Source organism: Melospiza melodia, chromosome 1, assembly GCF_035770615.1.
Source record: "Melospiza melodia melodia isolate bMelMel2 chromosome 1, bMelMel2.pri, whole genome shotgun sequence".
NCBI classification, from domain to species: domain Eukaryota; kingdom Metazoa; phylum Chordata; class Aves; order Passeriformes; family Passerellidae; genus Melospiza; species Melospiza melodia.
In genome coordinates, this window is record NC_086194.1 from 56,680,366 (window position 1) to 56,702,965 (window position 22,600).

General features: G+C 40.3%; 1 protein-coding gene across 2 annotated transcripts in view; it reads left to right on the forward strand.

Moving 5' to 3' along the window:
- The window catches only part of ITGA9 (integrin subunit alpha 9), a 210,299-nt gene that overhangs the window by 172,496 nt on the left and 15,203 nt on the right, over positions 1 to 22,600 (forward strand). Inside the window, exons 26-27 of one of the 2 annotated variants that reach the window (XM_063158715.1) lie at positions 1,264 to 1,365; positions 2,242 to 2,756. In XM_063158715.1, the coding sequence (XP_063014785.1) occupies positions 1,264 to 1,365; positions 2,242 to 2,418 (279 nt within the window). In that variant the 3' untranslated portion in view covers positions 2,419 to 2,756. Of the gene's footprint in view, positions 1 to 1,263; positions 1,366 to 2,241; positions 2,757 to 14,952; positions 15,073 to 22,600 lie in introns of those variants that run through there. The other variant, XM_063158707.1, reaches the window with a different exon arrangement.

Consider the following 22,600-nt stretch of genomic DNA (forward strand, 5'->3'; position numbering starts at 1 on the left):
AAAAAGACGCATCATGACCACATTAATGCTGAGCTTAACATTTGTGGCAATAAACAAATGGTTGGCATTTAATTTCTTTCTTCTCTGAAGCTGCTGAATGAGACAGTAAATCTTTTAAATTTTTTGTGATTTACTGCATTTTGACCTATGTTCCTTTACTTAAAAATGCTGACTAATTCTGGCGAGATGCTGTAAGGTTATGAGGGAATAAGATAATTGAAGGAGAAGACTGATAATATAAACCTATTAAAATAAACCTGTCTTTCATAGCTGTTAGATTAAAAGCATCAGAGGGAGCCCTTATTAGAAAACAATTAATAGTCTTGAGGTTTTCCAATTGAAACCAATAAGTCTGTTAATGTTTGTTCATATTTGAAAAGAAGAAGTACAGACATGGCCAGAAGTTTCAGATATTTGTTACATACTTATAGAAATGCTGAAATATGCAAATAAGTAGTGTTTACATATTTACATAGTTTACATAGATTACAACTGAGTGCATGCAAAATATGCTTCTTGGGATATAGCCAGGCTTCATCCCATTGCTGGGTCCCTTCTAAGATTACTTTTAGCAACACTCCCTTAAAAGACATAGAGTGTTTACACATGTTTGAGTATCACCAGTGCATGCTGTTTTCTACTTATTACATACTCTTCCCAAGGCAAACCACATACAAGTGAGTCATCTGTAAGTCGAAATGGCATCTTATTGAAATGTGCATGTTAAAATGCACCGGGCGTTTTATTGGAGAAATACATATTAATGAGAGGAATTGTACAGTGAATAAGATAGTTGCCATGCACAGATTCAAATAAGAGGTTCTCCCCCGGGATATATTGTAGTTTATCTCATTTTCTGTATATTATTTTTCTGTTCACTTGAAAAACAAATGTGAACATTTTTCACAGTTAATATTGAGCCTGCCCGTGTCATTGGATTCTCTGTCTTGCTTTCATGATAAATGTGGGAAATATTAACAAACCAAATACAAAGTATGTGTTTAAAGTCTAACATACCTGATTTTTCTATAATCTGAAGCAATGTGCTCAGGTATATCTTTTATGAGCATAAAGTATATTTTTTCAAAGCAGAGTTGTAACCAGGCTGGTACTTAACTCCAACCTAGCCTTCACTAAGCGTTGTCTGGGTGTATTTATTATACTGGCAGTAGTTTGATGGTTTGTTGGGCTTTTTTTGACGGGAGGTTGGTGCTTTTGTTATTGTTGTTGTTAAGTCCAGTTGTTCCTCTTTTTTCTCCTCAGGACAGTTCATCAGTCATCCAGTTTGTCACAAGGGCAAGGCTGCAGGTGGACCATGACCTCAGAGTTGTGGAGGTGCCCAATGGGAACCCAGAAGAAAAACCAGTGAGTACACAAAGCTAAAGAGAAATGTTTCCTTGTCCCAGTGGGCTGGAAATCACTGAGAGCTCTGTACAAACTGGAATTTGTGCCTGGGCTAACCTACAAGAGTGCCTAGACTTCGACTAGACTAACAGTACTGTGAACTGTGTTTTTGTGGTTTGGCTCTCTGTGAAAACCATGTCAACAGAGTGAATGTTGTAATGTCAAACCAGAGTGATCTGTGTTGTACTAGCTAAAATACCCTTCAGGTAGTAATGCAAAAATTAGGTTTAGATTCTTGATTTATGGTTAATATTTGCTTTAATGTAATTGAAATTTCCCTTGAAAACCTCAAGAAGAGACTTGAAACCTCAGTAAGTCTTTTCACATGTGCCAGAATGAAATATTTAGAAGCGTTAATGATATTTTGGGAGCTGTGAAAATGCAAAAAAGGTGTCTAAACTTTCAGAAATTAATTTAACTTTTTTTCTTGTGCTAAACTGGTAAAAATCAAGTATGAGCTGATACCACATATTGTGTTGATCTCCCTCTTCCTCCTGAGTCTTCTATGATTTTGGTGCCATTTGTCTTCCTTCCTTCTGTTATCCAAAAATCTGCCACTTCACTGCTACTGCTGTGTCTCAGTGTCCATTCACCTGGCTGGCACCACCCAGTTCACAGCCTCTTGTCTTGGGCACCTCCAAAGGGCTCAAATCTGCATTTCAATCATCATCTCAATCTGCAGTTTGCAAACTCAGCTATTTGCACCAGAGATATCCCTCAACAATCATGTCTGTAACGGTAGTCTTGAATTTCTATTTCATCAGACCTGTCAGAAAAAGGAGTTATTTTATATGACACAATCTTCTTTTTTCTTTTCTGTTTTCTTTTCTTTGTCAGGTTTCTCTACCATTCTATACAATAGGCTTGGAAGTTAAAATGAAAAACATAGCCATTGTCGTGAATGTGCCTTGTAAGTGGCCTGCAGTCCTGAGTGTTGATACATTACTTGGCCTCTTCTTAGTTCCATGGCTTGCACAAAGCACATCTTGCAATTGCGTGGCAAAATTTCATTAATGACTTTTGAGAAACAACATTCACTTTTAAAATTTCAAACTTTTGTTAAACCTTAACAAAAATAAAACAAAGTACTGAATAAGGAAAAATTTTACAGGTCTGAGAGTCTATGTGACCAGTAGCCCTGCACTCGTTTACAAAATGGATGCTCTGCCTTTTATAGTCTTGGCCCCTCCAAAGTCTTGTCAGTCGACTCCTTCTCTGCCATCCATTGGTGGAGATCGCTTTCTTACAACTTGATTGATGGTCAGGTGTTGCCATGCTGCGCCTCCTGGTAACAAGATTGCCCTCCCCTAAATGCCCGGGCTAGTGACAATAATATAAGGGAGAAGGGAAAGAGGATTATGGGGAGAACATATAAAAATAACTATGTATATGTAAAACTTCTCTTAACATATACGTAATATTAATCTCTTAATTGTGAGAGCCAACCATTGCATTACCCATTTATAATATGACTGAAGTAACACCTGACTGTGATACCCATGTCTCAACGGAAATGGAAGAACCCAGTATCTCTATGACAAATATTTTCAACTGTAAAAGGTTTTAGAATATCTGAGAATGATAGGCACACTGTAAAATGTGTCAGATTGCTATTTTTTAATGTTCAAACTTTAGAAATGCTTTTTTTCTAGAAATGCTGCCTCTGCTGTATTTCATTGTTATCTAATGCTTAGAGAAAGAAAAAAAGAAAATTAGGCAAAAAAAGAAATTGTCCTTTTCTATTCTCAGAAAGCCTTTCATCAGGCCTTGAGTCGCGTTGGGAAGCTATCATAAGCTTCAAACAAGAGCTTGCTTCCAATTCCTGGAAAGCCCTAGCTGTAAAAGATCATGCTTGAAATGCTGTAGCCATGTAACATTAATCTGTAGTTTCAAGTACTTTCTCATATGAGTGCCAATTCTTCTCTACTTTATGGTATTTCCATATGCCAGCTTCAGTATTGCTGTATGTTTTGCACAGGGTCATGTTCACACACAAATTTAGGATATGGCTTGGCTCAAGGTATTAATTTTTCTGCGTTCTCTTCTTGTGAAATGCAGAAAGGAAGAGTAGTTGTTGCAAGCCACAACTATTTAGCTGGAAATAGAGACTGGAGAAAGAAAATGTCATCGTTCAACCTCCTCTTTTCGTTTTTAAAGCTCATTTTTCACTTTTCATTGACCAGAGACTGCTGTGCTGTATCTGTTTAAATAGCAGCTTCTTTTGTACAGTTGTGCATGGACTTCCTATGAGACTGTTTATGACAGTGTTCCCTAACATTTGTTAGACACTTTATCATTCTAAGGTTGAAAAGGCTTTTTGCTTTCTAAGGCTAAATGTGGGCTTATTATCATTTAATTTATTACCATTATTAGCATCTAAATGGTTTTTAAGACCAGGTACCATTATTTCAATTGGCGCTATTACATTATAGTGTACAGTATTGTCACAGACATTTTTTCATAGAAATCCTTTCTTTGGAATTTGTTCATCTTCTGGGAAGCTGAGGGCCCAGAAAGAGAATGTAAACAATGATTATCAGCTGCTGTGGAATGCAATAGGGTGCACCTAGTGCCACAGTGATTGGCTCATGTTCCATGTGTACAATTAAGGGCCAATCACAGGGCAAGCTCTCTGGAACACAGTGACAGAGAACTCTCTTGTTTTTAGATTCTATTCTTAGCTTAGCAAACCTCTACAACTTCTCTCTTTATTCCTTTTAGTATAGTAATAATGCATTATATATCATATATCAATAAATCCAACCTTCTGATCATGAACCAAGATTCTTGTTGCACTGATATCATTCTGAGTCATGCTGTGGGTCCTTGATTTCCTCTTAAACAGAAATGGCTCCCGGAGGGAGTTATCTCGGAGTCATGAGGCAAGACATTGATGGACTCATTAACAGGAGATAAGGAAAAAATTATGCCCCTCCTGGTTTTAGCAGCTCTTGAGGATGGGGATAGAATACATCTTTATATTGTAACCTAGGACAATGTAGAAGGGATGTATATGCATATATGTACAGACATAAAGGAGAATAGTGTCTTTACTGGTGAATTCCCCCCAAGCATAACAGTACTTGAATGAAAAAGTCAAGCAGCAATGCAGTGTGGTTTGAAAAAACAGAAATAATCTAGGTGATAATACAGAAATAGAATAGCATTTTTTTATAAGCACCGTGCCTCCCATGGTGCTGTGGCTCATGAGGCAGGTGCCTAAAATTTATTTGATATACATGAGCAAAACGAAAATTTCTCAATTTGCATTTTAAATCAGCTTTTGCTGAAGTATGTTCCTTTTCTTTCTGAGTACCAGTGCAGAGTCTGTTTCTCTTCCAAAAAGGGCTTTGACAAAGTATGAACTTCAATTACTTTCAAAAATTCCTACTCAGTTAACTTTTCGCTTACATGCTTTACTGAAATAAGATGTTTTAAACTTCTTAAAAACACAAGTTCTGGTTCTTCATAATTTGTTAACCAAGATATAGCTGTCAGGATATAGCAAGTGTTGGCACAGGTAGAAGATGAACTGGTAGGTGCTCTTGTACATCTGTGTTTGGCATTGCAAAAATCAGTGGTTGGGTGGAAATCTCAGTTATCTTCCAGAAGGGCAGTTGCACTGATCAGTAAAACCTGATTGAGGTGTGAGCTACATAAAGCTAAATGGCAAGCTGCACTGCCTCCTGGACTTCCCCACTTTCAAATCCTGCATGTACAGTGCAAAATGGAAAAGATAAATATGAAACTAAAAATCCTCATATGTCAAGACAGCGATGTTTTTCACGTTTTTTCCCTGGCATTTTATGAGAATCTGAAAACAAACACCAATCCACTCTGTATTTTGTAACTGTTATATGTGCTTTTTGTGAACCACCTGCTGCCCCTGCTGCACCTTGTGGGATATTTTGCCAACACCATGCCCCTTATCTTCAGCATCGGTTACTCTTATCACTTCTGTCTTCTCTATAGGTCAGAGCTGTGGGAATTGTACTGAGATGGAGGTTGCCTTGTGCTCCCCAACCTGTTAGCCACCCTGCAGAGGCTGTCCTGCTGGGATGGAAAGGACAGGGAATTCAAGGTTTGCCCAAGAACAGCTTTTAGAGACTGTGCAATGGCCAGTGGGTCCAGCAGCAGGTGGCAGATGGTGTACTTCTCTTTAGTACCAATTACCCTCTGCCTCCAACCTTCCCCCCAGGGATGGCTTGCATCCCTGGCATCCTGTCACTGACTGTATTGTCTTCTTCCTGATACTCCAGATACACAATATACTCTGACTGCTCAATCTGATTCAGTTTGGGTTTGGCTTGAGTTTGTTGTTGTTGGTACCTTCTTCACCAAAACTCCTTGCAGTTGCTCTGTATTTATGCAGGCAGTTTTTGAGGACTTGAGATGGCTAAGGACATTAACATGCACAACATCTGTGCTCCTCTCCAAACTACAAAGCATTGAATGGGGTTTTTGATGCATGTGTGTTGATTCCAGACTGCTAGAAGAAACCAGACAGTAAGAAGCTGCTGCTCTACCCTATTAGCTCAAGCTGTGACTGCAAAAGCTACAACCAGGATCTTCTAGCCAGTGTGCTTCAGACCTGAAATGTGAAGCTCTTGCTATAGAGATAACATATTATTTCATCTCTGCAGCTTTTTCTGGTTCTGTCTTTTGGCAGGATGAAGTGCATATAGGTCTGTTGTGCTGGAGGTTGTGATATGTTAACATTTGCTTGCTGAGTAGTGGAAAGAAGGCACCAGAGACTGCTTTAAAGGTCTCTTCAGTAAAGTTGGCAATACTTAAAATGTAAAGAGATCAGGTTTTTAGAGGCAGAAAGGAAAATAAAATTAATGTCTTGTTATCTAAATCATAAGACCTGTGTCCATAAGATGGATGCTAACCTTAGCATCTGTGAAAACTTGACTGCCACATTAGATCATCTTTCCAAGCTGCTTAGAAATACAAACGTCTTGGCTAAGGAAAGCAGGAGCCTCCTTTGGAATGGAAAATATGACCCCCTTCCCTCTAAATTATTATTTAACTTTGAAATTAAGGGGCTTTCAGACAAAGATACAAGATAAAGAATAACAGGTCTTGACTAATGTGTGTGTGCATAACAAGGCGAGCAGCCGGCAGAGAGGGATGGAGAGGGGGCTTCCCTTACAAGCTCACTCAGCCGATCCCTCTGCCCCCTCTGGATAGCAAAAGGAGCTGTAGCAGAAAGCTCGGAGTGGCAAGCTAGGAAGGCAGGGATGAGCAAAGTCCCGGGGTGGTAGATGAGATGTATCAGAAGCTCAACAGTTGTAGCTGGAGCTGCGGGGCCTCCCTGCAGGGCAGGGGTGTGAGTTACAGTGTAGTAAAGAAACCTCAAAAAACCATTGGGGGCTGGGCAGTGGCAGCTGGACTCCTGAACGGGGCTCCTGAACATGGCCGGGAGAGGCTTCCTTGGTGGAGGAGGGGGCTTAGGGATCCTGGGGTTTCCCCTGAAGGACCTGAATGGATGGTGAAAGTCCTTTTTCAGTGAGGTAGGATGTAAATAAGGTTCCCAGTTCAGTGGGACCTCATGCGCAGAGGCTCACCCCACAGCAGAAGAAGTAGGAGTCGGCTAGGCTCCATTGGTGGCAGCGAATTCCCTCCAGCTCAAACATCCTCCTCTGAAGCTGAGAGAGAGAGAGAGGGAGACAGAGCTAGCAGCTGCCTCAGCCCTTTCTTTTCCCATCCAAATTCTTGCAGTATCTCCGCCCTTCCCAGAGAAACCCCTAGGTAAAAAGAGAGAGTAGCCAGCTGGACCCCTTCCCTGAGCTGTGGCCACTTGTTTTCTCTCTCTTAAGTACCTGGTCATTATTGTCTCCTACTAACATATATGGGGAGAAATTCTTTGAGAGAATCTTAAACCCCAACAACAAGGAAGGCAGAAGATCTGTGTTTGATCCCTGTTTGGTATTTCCCTTGTACTGGGTGTGAGGGACAGTCTGCTGCTTAAGAAGCTCTCTGTTCAGCAAAATATGTTTAAAAGTCTGACAAAGGCTTTGTGCTATTATCTAAAATGCTAAAATTATTTTTTCTTGGTTGAAGAACTGGTCCATGTTTGAGAACTATTTTGAATATTGTGATACTAGTTATGGGAATTTGGATAATGCTAAATATGTAGAGCTTTGTTCATGTCTATTTGCTATGTTTTCAAGTCTTGTTATCATGACACCAAAGCAAGGCCACTCATGGTCATCTTTGAGAGGTCATGGTGATAAGGAGAAGTGCCTGAGAAATATCACCCTGGTCTTCAAAAACACCAAGGAGAACCGACCCGGGGAACCACCCGCCAATTAGCGTAACTCAGTCTCTGGAAAGGGAAAGGCAATGCAGTGTCTCATTCTGGAGGCCATCTCTATCCACATGGATGACAAGAAAGGGATCAGGTGTAGTCAACGTGGTTTCACTAAAGGCAAACCATGCTTGACCAACCTGATGACCACAATATTCTCATATGCAAAGAGACTGGACTGGATTAATGGCTAGTGTGGTGGATTGAGAACTGGCTGAACAGCAGATACCAGAGTGTTGTAGTGGCTCAACGTCTAGTGGGAGGCCTGTCACTAGTGGTGTGTGCCAAGGTTCAACACTGGGCCCATGTTAGGTCATGTGTGTGGGGTGAGGGGAAAGGAGACAGAGGCACTCACCCCTGATGTTGGTGTGGCACAGAGGAAGTTTATTTTTCCAAGCCCTTCCTTATAAAGGGCATTTTGAAAGACCTGGTCTGTATGTTCTCATTGATCGGAACTCCACGCTCCCTTGGGATCTGGCCAGTGAAATGCTTGCAGCTTCATAAGAGACCCGATTAGGAAGCTCACATATGTCTGATTGGGAAGCTCACATATGCCTTCCTTGTTTAATAAAGTTCGTAACTTGTTTCCTCTTACCCATCTGCAAAGGCCCTTTGCAAATGGGACAACAGAAGACAACATGGGCCAAATTTGCATGGAAGCTGCAGCATTTATATTCAGGATCTGTTGATGGAGAACTCAGGCCACAGGCACAATGCTTATGTGTTACAACTTACAAAAAACTAAAACCATTCAACCTTTAACCCATTTAACCCTTATATAAAAAAACCACAGCTATTAAAAACAACCTGTAACCCATTTATCTCTTGAAGAACCCAAAACCCAGAAAACAATCTGTTAACAGAAAAACAGTTTGTAAACAGGAAAATACTTCATAAACAATTCAAGTCCTTGTATTGACTGTCCATGAGGTAGGTGGTCATTTGTACTCCATTGTTCTGTTGAAGAAACATCAGAATGCTGTCCAATGTCCTTTACCTTGGATTTCATAGGAATATTGTACTGTTATATGACTTATAAAACATAAGAACATGACACCACTTAAAACTCAAAAAGGGGGGTGTATCTTCACCCCAATCTTTCTTCCCTTTTTTCTTTCTATAATAAGTAGAAATAGAAATAAAGCATGCAATTTTTAACAGCATTAATAAGGTAGGGGGTTGCTGCAAGGTCTCTTTTTCACCAAAAGCAAACTTGGAGGGCTACTCCCAAACGAAGCCTCTATGCCTGTCTGAAAAGAAAAAGGTTTAGCTTTTTTGCACAGAATCTTTACTAGCCAAGTTCATAGTTGATTAGGCCAATGACTTGGTTAGGAGAGATTTCCTGCATTCTACATTTTAGAAACAAGTTTGTATTAATGTCCAGTACAAAACAAAACAAAAACTTTTTAATATAAATATTTTAGTGGACATACTGTGGATCTTACCCATCCTTCCTGAAATATTGTGACAATAATTAGTAGGAGTATTAAAAAAATACATAACAATACACATGTGACGCTTTCCTGATGCACAGCAGTAATTGTCTGAGACAGAAAGATAACATTTTACTGATCATGGGCTTATTAACTTTAGCTTTAGCAATTGCAAACAAAATCAACAAATACTGTATTATGAACTTTGCAAATGTTTTCAGAAATGTTATTAGAATTTCTGGGAAATTAAAACCTTGATTTATTAATGGGCAACGTGGTTGCAATGCTTTGTAGGGAAGGAAACTTAGTGTCTGTCTCTTTATCATCCATTTGCAAGCAGCTGCTGGCTTCTCGCTTGGCTGGATGACAGTGGGTCTTGATTTCAGCTGCTGTGAGGCATTTAACCCGTGAGTCCGACTCCATGTCTTCAGGCAGACTCGACCCTCTCTGTCCCTGCAGTACCCCAGCCCTTCCTGTCTCTCTGCACTGCCTTTTTGCAAGCAGGACCTTTGCAAGGGTTTTTCCCAGGCTCTGAGTTCTGCATCTCTCTTTGGAAGCAGGCTCGGTGGTGGGGCCGCTGCCCCTGGAGGTGCGGCCAGGCTCCACAGAGGCTTGGCTGTGTCCCTTGGAGGCCGGGCCCCACGCCGCCCCACCCTGTGGTGTTGGCTGGATGGGCAGTGCTGCTGGGCCGCTGAGGAGCGTGTGGGGCTGATCCCATTGACCGCATGGCACAGAGTAATGGCTGTGGAGTTTCTCCTGGTCCCGGGAGGGGTTGGAGCGGATGCCCCGCAGTCTGGTCCCCTGGAGCAGGGCAGCGTGGTGTGCTTGCCGGGTCCCATGATACAAGGTCCTGAAGTGGCTGGATAGTGATTACAACAGTGGGCAACAGGTGTTTCAGAGCTGCTGGGACTGTGTAGCCTGCTGAGATTATGACAGTCACCATCTCTCCACATGGCTGGATTTTGCAATCCGTCCTGCCGACTCCCTGGACAATGCCAGCATCTGCCAGCATTCCCCCACTCCCTGGGGAAACAATCCCTCTTTTTTGAAAGAAGAAGATCAGTACCTTCATCATGGAGATTTCTGGTCCCAACATCCAAGCTCCCATGGTCTTTGTTATAGGTAATAAATGATAAAGCTGAATTAATAATCAAAAAATAGGTTTTTATTTTGCGACCAAGATTTGATCCCCAATAGCCACAATCAAAGGGACAGCATCGAGCCCAGGATCGGTGCTGGGTGAACACTGATCCGAACTCTACCGCTTCGGATCCCCTTAGTTCATGAATGTTGTCTTTGTTGGGTTATAGTTTTTTCTGCCTGGGGCAGAGTTTCCTCTATTCTTCTCATCGCTTCACATATTCATGTAGTCTCCTTTTCCCTGTGCTGGACAGGACAAAACCATTTATGGGAAGCGATGAATGATGAATGCTGATCTCCCAGTTATGGGAACTTGGTATTGGGATGCACGCCCTTACGACTGACTATCTTGATTGTAGACACTTATCGAGTATTCATCACTTGGGTGTCTCTGGACTGTCCCAGGAAAGGGCCCATCTCCGCACAGAGCCACGTCTTTTTGTTTGCTAATTAGATCTTTCTCTCTGCTGCCATCTGTGGTTTTGCAATCTGTGAAGCAATCTTTTCCCGGCTGTGGCTTGTGGTTTTAAATCTTTAAGGATTTTTAGCACAAGCACAACTTATTTCACGTATATTTTACACAAGCACGAATTATTTTAGATTTTAGTCCACAAAACAGGTTTTTAAACCCTCGTAGCACTTTCTGCTGTCTGCTGAGGGTTTTTTTTTCCACTGTCTAACCATTCTGGTTTTACACCAGAAATGTGGTTTTTACACTATTTAGGCTTTTATGCCATGTTTCCAGCTTCGTGCTCTATTTCTCTGGTTTCAAACACCTATCTAGGCTTTGACACCCTGTAATCCAGGTCCCACCCCACTTTCCTTTTCTAGGCTGTTTGTTAATCTGGTTTTGGTTTGTAGACCAAAATCCAGCTCTAACACTGTGTGTCTCCTTCGCTCTGTGTTGTTGAGTTCCTATCACTTTGGGGTTCACCGCGTGTTAAGTCGCGTGTGGGAGGTGAGGGGCAAGGAGACAGAGACACTCAGCCCCGATGTTGGTGTGGCTCAGATGAAGTTTATTTTTCCAAGCCCTTCCTTATAAAGGGCATTTTGAAAGACCTGGTCTGTATGTTCTCATTGGTCTGAACTCCACACTCCCTTGGGATCTGGCCAGTGAAATGCTTGCAGTTTCGTAAGAGACCTGATTGGGAGAAGCCCCTGTCATTCAATCCTGGGGCTTGGTAGCAAGCTCACATATGCTATTTGGTGACAGGGCCAGTATTGTTTAACTTGTTCATCAGTGACTTGGGGGAAGGAGCAGCAAGTTCACTGACAGCACAAAGTTGGGAGTAATGGCTGATACCTCAGAGGGCTGTGAAGCCTTTTCAAAAGACCTCAAGAGTCTGGAGAGATGGGCAGAAAAGAAAGGTCTGAAATTCAACCAAGGCAATTGCAGAGTCCTACACCTGGAGAAACATAACCTCCTGCACTAGTGCAGGCTGGGAGCTAAACTGTGGGAAAGCATCTCTGCAGAGAAGGACCTGTGGGTCCTGGTGGACAACAAGCTGTCCATGGGCCTGCAGTGAGCCTTTGTGACCAAGGCAACCAATAGTATCTTCAAGTGCATGGGGAGAACGCACAAAAATAACATAACTATGCATCTATAAAATTTCTCTTAACATACACGTAATATTCATCTCTTAATTGTGAGACCCAACCATTGCATTACCCGTTTATAACATCTACAAAATGGTTTTGGCATTTTTAAGCAAAGATGGGGAAAGTGGTTTGTGAAGGGGGAAGGAAAACCAGCTACTTTGTCTTGCAAAACAAAGCCAGACAAAGCAAATGAATTATCTTAAAAAGCCCCCTTGCTGCCTCCCTGCATTTGCTGGATATTGCAAAATTTTACATAGAAATTTCCTTCACTGAGGAGAGCTGTTCTTGAGTTTTCTACTGAGGAAGTAGTTTTGATTGAAATAAGTTGAAAATTCAGCTAATATATATGAATAATGTAATTTGCTCCCATTGTCTTCTTGAGACAGATGGTGAGGGCTCTTTGTTGTCTGTATTTCCCTGCCATATATGCAATCGAAAAAGAGAGAAGAGAACAGCTCTCAGCATTTCCAGAAAAACCCATAACTGTATGTGTCCTTGCCTCTCACACAATGTGTCTTGTAAAGCATAACAAGGATGATTTGTATTTAGTAGTAAAGTATGAGTTGTCCAGTTTTTTGGGGGGTAAAAAGTAGTTAACAAGCAGTCTTGGATAAAAATACAAGTATCTGCCAAGGAAGGTGGAGAACTTCCTGGAATGCAAAAATTGCCCCTCCCGTGACTTCAAAAATTTTGGAGCTTTGAGGCAAGAATATGGGAAAAGGAAGAACAGTTCATTACTCAAATATGTATATGTAACAAGACAGAACAAACAACAACAATGTAATATATGGTAGGGATAATTCATGCTATTAATGTTTGGTATAAAATATTGTGAAATCCAAACCATGTCTTTTGACCACCCTGGCCGGGAGCAGCTGTCTTATTCAGATTCAACTTGTTCCTGGACACAAGTTAAGATAATGCCTTAATGTAGGAATTGAAGCTTCCAGGATGATGATCGCTGGTTTCCCGAGTTGTCAGGAGCCACCCGAAAGCAATTATCGCCCTGCAGATTGCATCTATCAAGATAGTCAGCAATGCCAACCTGATACATCTGACTACGTGGCTCCTCCGAAGCTGATTGATGTTGATGGCATACCTGAACTCAGCTTTTGTCCATCTCTGCACATGGAAAGCAACAGCAATGCATGTGAAGAGACACAAAGGAAATTTAGTCATCTTTGCCTCGGGCAGAATAAACTGTATAAAACCTCACTGCGCGAAGCCGCGAGCGTGAAGGGGGGAGGCTCTGACGCTTGGGAGGTCAGATCCAGGTTCACCCAGCGCCGATCCCAGGCTTGACGCTCTCTCTTTGGCTGTGGTGGTTTCAAAGACCGAACTTTGATCTCACAGACAAATTAATAAATCTTTGCTAAATTTTTGATAATTTTGGCTCACAATTTGATCATTTATAACAACAATGATTTTTAAAAAACCCAATAACAGACTTTTCCTGCCCGTTAAGCTGTTTTCTGTTTGGTATAGTTACAACCACAACAGGGAGTGATGGTGACTCGGGTGAGGCAGAGAAGTTTCAGTATCTCCGTCACGGCTTCAGGGGCACTCTGATGCAAGAAGGGGACCTCCCTGGTGGTGATACTAGCAGCTCAGGTGAGAGAGAGGGAAAGGAAAAGGAAAATTACTCCACCAGTCACACATGCGAGTGGTGATCAGTCTTTGGCATTGCTAATTGGAGTTGGTACATGCTGGGAAGGAAGGCAGGGATTTATCATGATGTTGCACTACCATACAGAGAAGAGGTCTAGCGGGGGCAGCTCTGGCTTCAAGCATCTCACCACACAGTGGCTTTGTGGAGGGGGTGGAAAGGAATGACTCCCCCAGGCACCCACAGGGGCTACGCTTGTCTCTCTTGGTGCTGGTAGCTGGTGAAGTCCCAGTCAATGGGGCAGCCAGAACTCCTTCTCTCTTGCAAGCAACGGGCTTACAAGCAGGTGGCAGGCAGAGCTCCATGGCAATGTTGAAGCCACTATGCAGGAGAGGTCCTAGGTGAAAAAAAACCCCACATGACTGTCTCTGCTCCAAGCCGGGAAATGACTACTCTCATCCAGCTAAAAACTCCAAATCCCTGTTGCCCTCCCCAAAACCATTTCAACAGTATATTGGGGTGCTTGGCTACTCCTTTTGTTTCTTAATCACTGTCTGTTTACCTAGAAAGCCACCCTCAGCATCTCCCTGATAACAAGTGGAAGAAATTCAGTTGAGAAAACCTAACCCACAGAAGGTCATAACGAATATTTCATGTGAAGCATCTGGGGGTTTGGCAGGGCCAGAACATGATGAGTAAGACAAGCCATGCAAGGTGTCATGCCAATCCCTGCCAATCCAAGAAATGGATTTTTTCATGCAAAACTATGTGCACATTTGATGGCCCAGCACCTGAACAAGCTCAGTGTTGGGGCTTGGCAGCGTGTGAGGGAGCTGGGGTTGTTTAGCCTGGAGAAAAGGAGACTAAGGGGTGACCTTATCACTCTCTACAACTTCCTGAAGGGTGGCTGTGGTGAGCTGGGGGTCGGTCTCTTACTCCGGGCGACAACAGATAGAACAAGAGGACACAGTCTCAAGCTGCGTCAAGGGAGATGCAAGTTAGAATTAAGAAGGAAGTATTTTACAGAAAGAGTGGTCAGATACTGGAATCATCTACCCAGTGAGGTGGTGGAGTCATCATCCCTCGAAGAGTTCAAAAAAAGACTGGATGTGGCACTTGCTGCCATGATCTAGTTGAATTGTTAGAACATGGGTTGGACTTGATGATCTTACAGGTCTGTTCCAGCCTTGAATTGCTGTGATTCTGTGATTCTGTGATGTTGGAGAGGAGTCTGATATTCTTGGATCCAACACATGACTACTCTAAATCCACTTGAAAGCTTTAAATACTTTGGGAAAAATTGATGGAAAGCACTAAATTAAGGCTGCATTCCCTATTTGTTTGACAGATGAAATATGATCAGTGAGGCCACCATACAATGTGTTTAATAAGATAAGTACAAGAGAAAACAATACAACTTCCAATTCTAAAAAGCTTTTTTTCTAATTGCTATGTAGGTGGTCTTTGAGGCCTTGCACAATCTGGAGCCTCGTGGGTATGTTGTCGGATGGATCATTGCCATCAGTTTGTTGGTGGGAATTCTCATCTTCCTGTTACTGGCTGTACTCTTATGGAAGGTAAGTTAACAGATGCAGCATAAAACCAAAGCTAATCCCAGGGAAGAAAGCTTAAATTTATCCTTGTATTTAACATCAATTTTCTTTAGGAGCTGAAGAATTGTCTACTCCATCACAGAAGTCCTTAGTCAGCAAGACCAATTTAATAAACAAGCTTTTGTGAGGGACATGCAAGGACTAATGACATAAAGAAGAAGTGAAAAAGTGGGTTTTTTTAGAGCCTGGTTATTAAATGTTGAAACCTCCAATAACTATTTCAGGACAATGGAAGGTCTCTCACAGAAATCTGCTGTTATATTACACTTAGATACTTTGCATTTCTATGTTTTTATGATGACTGAGGTTCACTGCTTTGAACAGAGTTTCCTGAAAATCAGGTCAACTTTGCCTGACCCGCAAAGAGTACATGTCTTGGAAAAACTAGCTGGTACTTTCCAAGAGATAGATGCCCTTGGGACAGGAGTATACAGCAATACATTTTTCAGATCCCTCAGACAAAGAGTTCCAGATCAGTAAAATGCCTTACCAGAGCAAGAAGCATCTGGGCCTGTTAAAAGACAGCCTTCACACTGTCTTTGATAAAGTGCAGTTCTTTTACCCAAGCACTGTTACAGTATAAAACTAATGCTAGCACTTGACAGCAGCCATCGGGTGTGGTAAATATGAAGGGTAAAGAACTTCAAGTGTTTTCATTTTTCAGTTCCCTGTTACCAATCCATAAATTTAAAAGACCACAGTCAATGTTATGGACTGTCTTTGGGAGGAGTAAATCTCAAATGCACACATGGGAACAAGTCCAGCATTATTTTGATTCCCATGGCAGAAATCCAGGACCCTGACTTGCACTGTTTAGTAGCATATGTGCTGCAGACTCATCTAGCCAGCTGTGCTGGGACAGAAGGCCACAGCCCCAATGTGCTGGACATATTGCTGCTGGTTGTGAAGCTATAAAAGGGATTTAGAAACCTAAAACTGGCCATGCAATTCTTATTTTAAATTATACAGATGTGTGTATAGTTGGGTTACAGATAATATGATATAATTAATATAATATAATATAATATAATATAATATAATATAATATAATATAATATAATATAATATAATATAATATAATATAATATAATATAATATAATATAATATAATATAATATAATATAATATAATATAATATAAAAATTTTATATGGGTTATAGATTTAAAGTATTTTTATAATCAGTTTTGAAGATTTCTAAGTACTTACTAGCCATGGTTATTTGGAAAACAATGTCTGACCACAGTCTAGAATGTCTCATAACTTCTGTTTTTCTGGCATTTAGGAAATACTTCTGTTTTCTGTGTAATAGAGAAATAGTAAAAGGAAAAAAAGTCCATGCAATTAAGATAGAAGAATAACCATGAGAATGGAAAAATGTAAGATTGGAAGAGGCCCAGGGTTTATGTCTCAATGACACACAGTTTTGATAAAGGATATATTGCTGCTGATACCTATATGACTGAATTCATATTTTCATTTCCTGTCATAAAAAGACATGAAATAAACTGTTTGAAAATGTGCAAGATAAGAGAAATACCACCCTCTGGGTCTTCAGGTAAAATTTGTTCAAGTTCAGTTCTTGGTCTCCACTACAGTTAATACAGTTCTTTGCTTCCTGGGTTAATCTTGATGCTTCAAGCTCTTTTAAATTTTATAGGGATCATTCAGTACATGTGAAGAAACTGCCATTTTGTTGCATGAAAGCTTTGAGAGAAATGCCAAGTAACAGCAGCAAATAGCTGTAACTGGGGTTACACAGCTGGTTTTGCATGCATATGTGCTGAGGCGAAGGAATTTGAGGTCCCTGCTCAGAGTCAGAGATGACAGTTGGGCTTTGCCAGATGAGCTCCAGTACTTCATCCACAGATTTGCATGTTTACTAAAGGATACAATAATTTAAGGTTTTATTTTAGGGAAAGTGATTAAAACTCTGAACTGGTAGTATCAGCCAGTATTTTCATTTATTTTAGTTTGATACATAAATATATATAAGCAATATTTCACACTCAGTAGTTACTGTATTTATTAAAATTATGGTAATAATAAATTTGATATAAAACTGACATGGGAAAGTGTGTTGGGGACGCAAACAGGACAGGACTGCTGGAGTACATTCCTTGAACTTTTACTGCAGCATCAGCCTCATTACATGGTTGAGACAATAGGAAGATGGCAAAAGCTCACATACAGCCATCGTACAGCCAAAGATTTCTCTGTTACAGGACATATGAAAAACTTTGTAGCCAAGAGTGTATTGCTAAAGCTTACAGACAATTGTTCTAGCCAATTACTAAAAGTACATATACACCTGCTTCATACAATGCTTGCTTGTCTCCTTTCTATTAACAATACACCATACACCATTATTAAGCTTAAAACCTTCTACTATCTTGCTGGCATATTTTCCTGCAGTCTTAACGTGCATCTTAGCCAAGCCTAAAACTCAAGCTATTGTTTAATGTCCTTGCTTGCTATACCATTGTAACTTTTTCTACTTCCAGGCTTTGCAGCTGAAGCTAGTTCTAATTTTCCTTGGTCTTTCTGTTTCTAAGGCCTACATTTCTAGCTTTCTGAAAATCTTCTTATGTTTACTATTTCCCACATTTCCCCCCTTCAGTACAACCAAAAAGAAACCTTCTTAACTTTGTTGCTTATTGACTACCTTGCATTACTAGCTCTACTACATAGCTCTACTGCACTATATATGTCTTTTTGCTTGTTTGAGTCACCTCTCTTGCTTGAGATGTTGCTATTTTATACTACAGTCATTTTAATGTTGTAAAATATTTGGTCTGTTCAAAGGATATAAGTTACTATTCAAAGGATATGGTTACTATTTACTGTTCTAATAAGTCTCATCCATTCTAAGGTCTTAATTCAAAGCATTTCATCTATGTCTATACTTACATCCACATCTCTGTATGATCTTGGGAACTTTTTGTGATCCTATTTCTTACATCTCTCTCTTCTATGATAAAAACTTCTTTGATAGTTTTGTCTATCATTTGTCGTACACACCAAAGTATACAAGGTACTACCACTAGTTTCATCACTTAAACAGCCAACACATACAAACCTATTTTACAAAGTTTGCTTAACCAAGGTGCAAAGCTCCATCCTTTGAACAAATTGTCTCACCATGATCTACCGTCTTCTTTGATTTAGGCTAGTCAAACTTTCAGCTTTTGAATACTTTTGTGGATAGATTTAGAATGGTCAGACAAATTTATAGAACACAATCCTTCAAAATCTTCACAACCATGTCTATGCGCCAGTAAAAGAAAATCAGTTGTTGTTCTATTTGGAAGGGTAGCATGTCTAACACTGATGACATCTGGCAGCATATCATGATTGCAATGGGCGTGGCATTGGTTTGTTTGCTCAGCCAACATCCAACTCAATCTAACTATTTCAGTGTCACGGCAGAAGCAAGTTGGGTTATATGAAAACCCGCTGAAACTCTTTTCACAGCTTTCCAGGGCCTAAAAGCACTGTTACAATTTTCTTCATGTTGATGGGCAATTTTCTTTCCTCTATGTTTTTTCTTAATGACTCTATTAGCACTAGGTGCTAGTACAGTAAGTTGTTCAATACTGCTTTGAATAACTTCAAGGCATGATGGAATGCCTTGCCAAGCTCTATCTCCACAAATGAACCAATATCCTTTTGGTAATTGTTGGGGATATTGATCAACCCCAGAAAGTGACCCGAACTATCTGAGTAATTACACTAAAAACTCAAGTTTCCGTAAGCAGGGTAATTGGGAGTGACATTGTATTTTGGAGGATCATTCCCTCACTAATTGCTATCTGAAAACGGAAGACATAAATCTATTGTTAAGAAACTAAGAATCTCCAATTCTTGAGGCTCAGAAAGTGCTTTGGGAAGTTCTTTGGTCCAAATGTCCCAATCAGCCACAGGATTACTCCTGTTGGCAACCTCATCTGATTTATTATTAAGTTGCTTTTTGGTCAAGAGATCATAATATATTGGTATCAGCCAATCTTTTACTGGCACACAGACTAGACAAGTTGAAAAAGGCTTTTCTGGGTTTGAATTGGACAGACATGGCATCTGAGCCTGCCTTGGCTAAGGTCACCCAAACATTTGTTTTCGTCTGTTCCACAGGCAAATCTGCACTGCAAGAAGCAAGCAAAGCTAGCCGGCACCCGCGTAACACTCACTTTCACTCCATATCTTTTGTGAGCTATTTTTTGGCAAAAGATTTCCCCATATATTTCAGCTCACAAATTCTGTGTTCGTTCCTTCCCTAAGTTACCTGGGGACTAATCAACTCTGTTAAAAATGAGGTAATTTCACCTTTAAAAATCCAATGAGGGGATTCACTTTCTCTTATTCAATAACATAACACAATGGAAACCACACTTTTGCCAAAAGAGCTCCGTGAAACCAACAATTCACACACCTATCATTGACATAAAATCAAGGTTTGCAGGTTCCACAAGCCTGGACCATAGGGTCTCTTTTTGGCTCACATCTGCATACTTGTTTCTCTGCTCTTGGACTCGTCAGCGCTTTCTCATGTGCGATACAGTTTGATGTTCTTTGCCAGAACCGACTTAGGTCCTGCACCTGTAGAGACACAAGCATACGTATTACCCCAAGTTATTAGTTGGAATTCAACTTGTCCTGTCTCAGGGCTCCTAATTAAAACAAGAGAATTTTCTTTCAGTTTCACCTGTGTGATTTGAAAAATGCCTAAAAATTTGTGGATGAGGTTCTGCAAAAGAGCTGTTCAAAAAGTTAAAAACATATAAAACTTTGCTTAATCTCATCTGTGGTGTTGCATCTACTGCCTCCTTCTGTTGATCTAGAATGCATTTTATTGTGTGGTACGTCTTTTCGATAATTGTTTGACCCATGGAAGAGTGAGGAATACTAAAGGTGTGATGAACAGCTTAATCTACTAAAAATGTGACCACTTTTTGGGATATATATGCAGGGTAATAGTCTGTTTTTACTTCTTGGGGCACACTTTGTGAAGCAAATGATTGTAAAAAATGTTGACAGGCAAGATTACTTGTTTCTCCTGTGTGGGCATCACTAACTAACCTTCTTAAAGGAAAGGTACTTAGTGGTGCCTGGTTGCCATAACTGTAGGCTTTGTAAACCTAGTCGGTTGACAGCTCCTGTACAAACAGGGGGTGGCACAAGCTGACAATCAGGGTAAGTACTAATGATAGCTTTAGCTTGACTTTTGAAATTTGAAACATCTGCACAACTTGTACATTTTGGGGAAAAAAGGCATGACTTAGTTTTGCTTGTTTAAAAATATTTGGTGAAGTGTTTGAAACAACCATTGTCAGTTTATCTGCTCTTACATTTCTTCCTACTATAAATCTTGGAAGCAAGGAATGAACTCTAATGTGAGAAACAAAATATTGGTGGATTCCGTAAAATTGTAAAATTCTATAAAGACATGAAAGACAGTGATATAGGGTATCATTACTAACATCCTTTAAAACTGGTCCTTCTATTCTTTTAACTACATTAGTAAGATCAGCAGAATTTTTAATTGAATTAAAAGGTTGTAGGAAGAGCTGAAAAGCCTTAACTTCTGCAGCTAGTTCAACAATCTGAAGAGACCTTTGTACTGTTTGAATGTCTGATTCTCATGTTTTAGTTGTTTGATTTAACTATACTATCACTGTTTTATGTATCGTCTTTGACTCGTCAGTGAAGAGAGGTATAGTACTTAGAGGTTCATCACTTAGCATGGGTTTTTCTCTAAAACTCAATTTTGCTTGCAACAATTTCTGGGCTGGATAATGAATAGAAAAAATACCTGAAAAATTTAAGAAAGCATTTTGCAAATCATCTGAATTTTACAATGTAATACCAATTGTACTATACCGTTGTAACTTTTTCTACTTTCAGACTTTGCAGCTGCAGCTAGTTCTAATTTTCTCTGCTCTTTCTGTTTCTATGGCCTACATTTCCAGTTTCTGAAATCTTCTTATATTTACTATTTCCCACAGGAAAGTTGCAGTCCTACAGAAGATTCTTAGTTGTCTGATTGTAAATATTTTTTAGACAAAATTGACCAAGTAGATCCTACAGTCATTCCTAAATTTTGTGTGTGAAGAAGTAAAAAAAAAAATAATCCCAACTTTATATTAGAATTTAGTTTTTAAATGTGGAATGAAAGAACAGATTTTAATTGGATAGCAATTTGGATATCTTAGAACTGCCAGTAAGAATGAGAATTTAGCCAAGTTTCAGGACTAGATTATAAAATAAATTATACTTTTATTAAGAAATTAATTAGAGCTAAACTGTGGTGCTGGAAGGCAGCTGTTTACACAAAAAAGAGCAGGAGCTGGAGCAAACTCATTGTAACAGAACTGAACTCTGGCAGCAGTACGGAGTGTGTTGGTAGCGCCCATGTCTCAGCCCTGGGTGGAAAGTACGCTCTTGGTGTGTGAACAGCTACACCTCAAAAGAGGACAAACCCTCAAACATGCTGATGTTTTGCAAATGGAGTAGACAGTTCCTTAAAGCTACGGAAGAATACTAGAATACATGTAAATATTTCACATTACACACTGCTAGAATTAATAGCTTTAGCAGGAGTGAGATCTCAGGGACATTCCAGCGCAAAATTCTGTTTTTAAACAGAATAAGTTTACTGTTACTAAGATGAGGATGGTAATTATTTCATTATTTGTAGATCTAAAATGGCACAGTTTAGGGGGGTTCTTGTCAATGGAAGTGATGTTAAATATTTGGTTGCTTCACTTCAAATAAAAGCTTATTTATTTATGTGCGAGATCATAGCTATGTTTATGCACATATAAAAAGCTTTTTAGCATGAGCTTGATCACTTTTTGAGTGGCTTTATTTCTATATTTATTTTCATATTTCATGTAGATGTTGGGCTTTCTCTGGTTTAAGTGCATACAGATTCAGAGAGGGTGAGCAGCTTTTCCCTGACTTCCACAAGATGCCATGCATAAGGCAGACTGGCAAGGATTGCCATTTTTGCCTTTTTGTTGGACAGCCCAACTTGTGGCTTTTTCTGTCTTGTTCATCTACTGGACAACTTTGTGCAGGCATCTGCGGGGACATGGTCTCGTACTTGCCAGATTCTCTGCAGCATAGCTCTCTCTCCCCACTCGTGCCTCACCTGTGGTTGTCTATTTGCAGGAAGGAGTGGGAGGAGCTCTCACACTGTTGCTCACAGCAATATGTTTTGCTTTTTTATGTGGAGATTGGCCCATACCCCTTTGGTGGCCTGCTGATACTTGTGGAAAGTGGAGCAGGGCAGGAGGTTGCTTTCCTTCAGGCCAGCTACCCACATGCTAGATAGGCCTGTGGTTTCACAAGCACTGGCAATAATTCAGGAGGGAAAGGCAGTGATGGCTGGTTTATTTTGGCAAGGGCTGTCCCAACCACGCTTCCCTCAGGTGTCAGGATTGAAGCAATGTGTCAGGACAAAGTCTCCTTCGGGTATAATGTATTTATGCACAT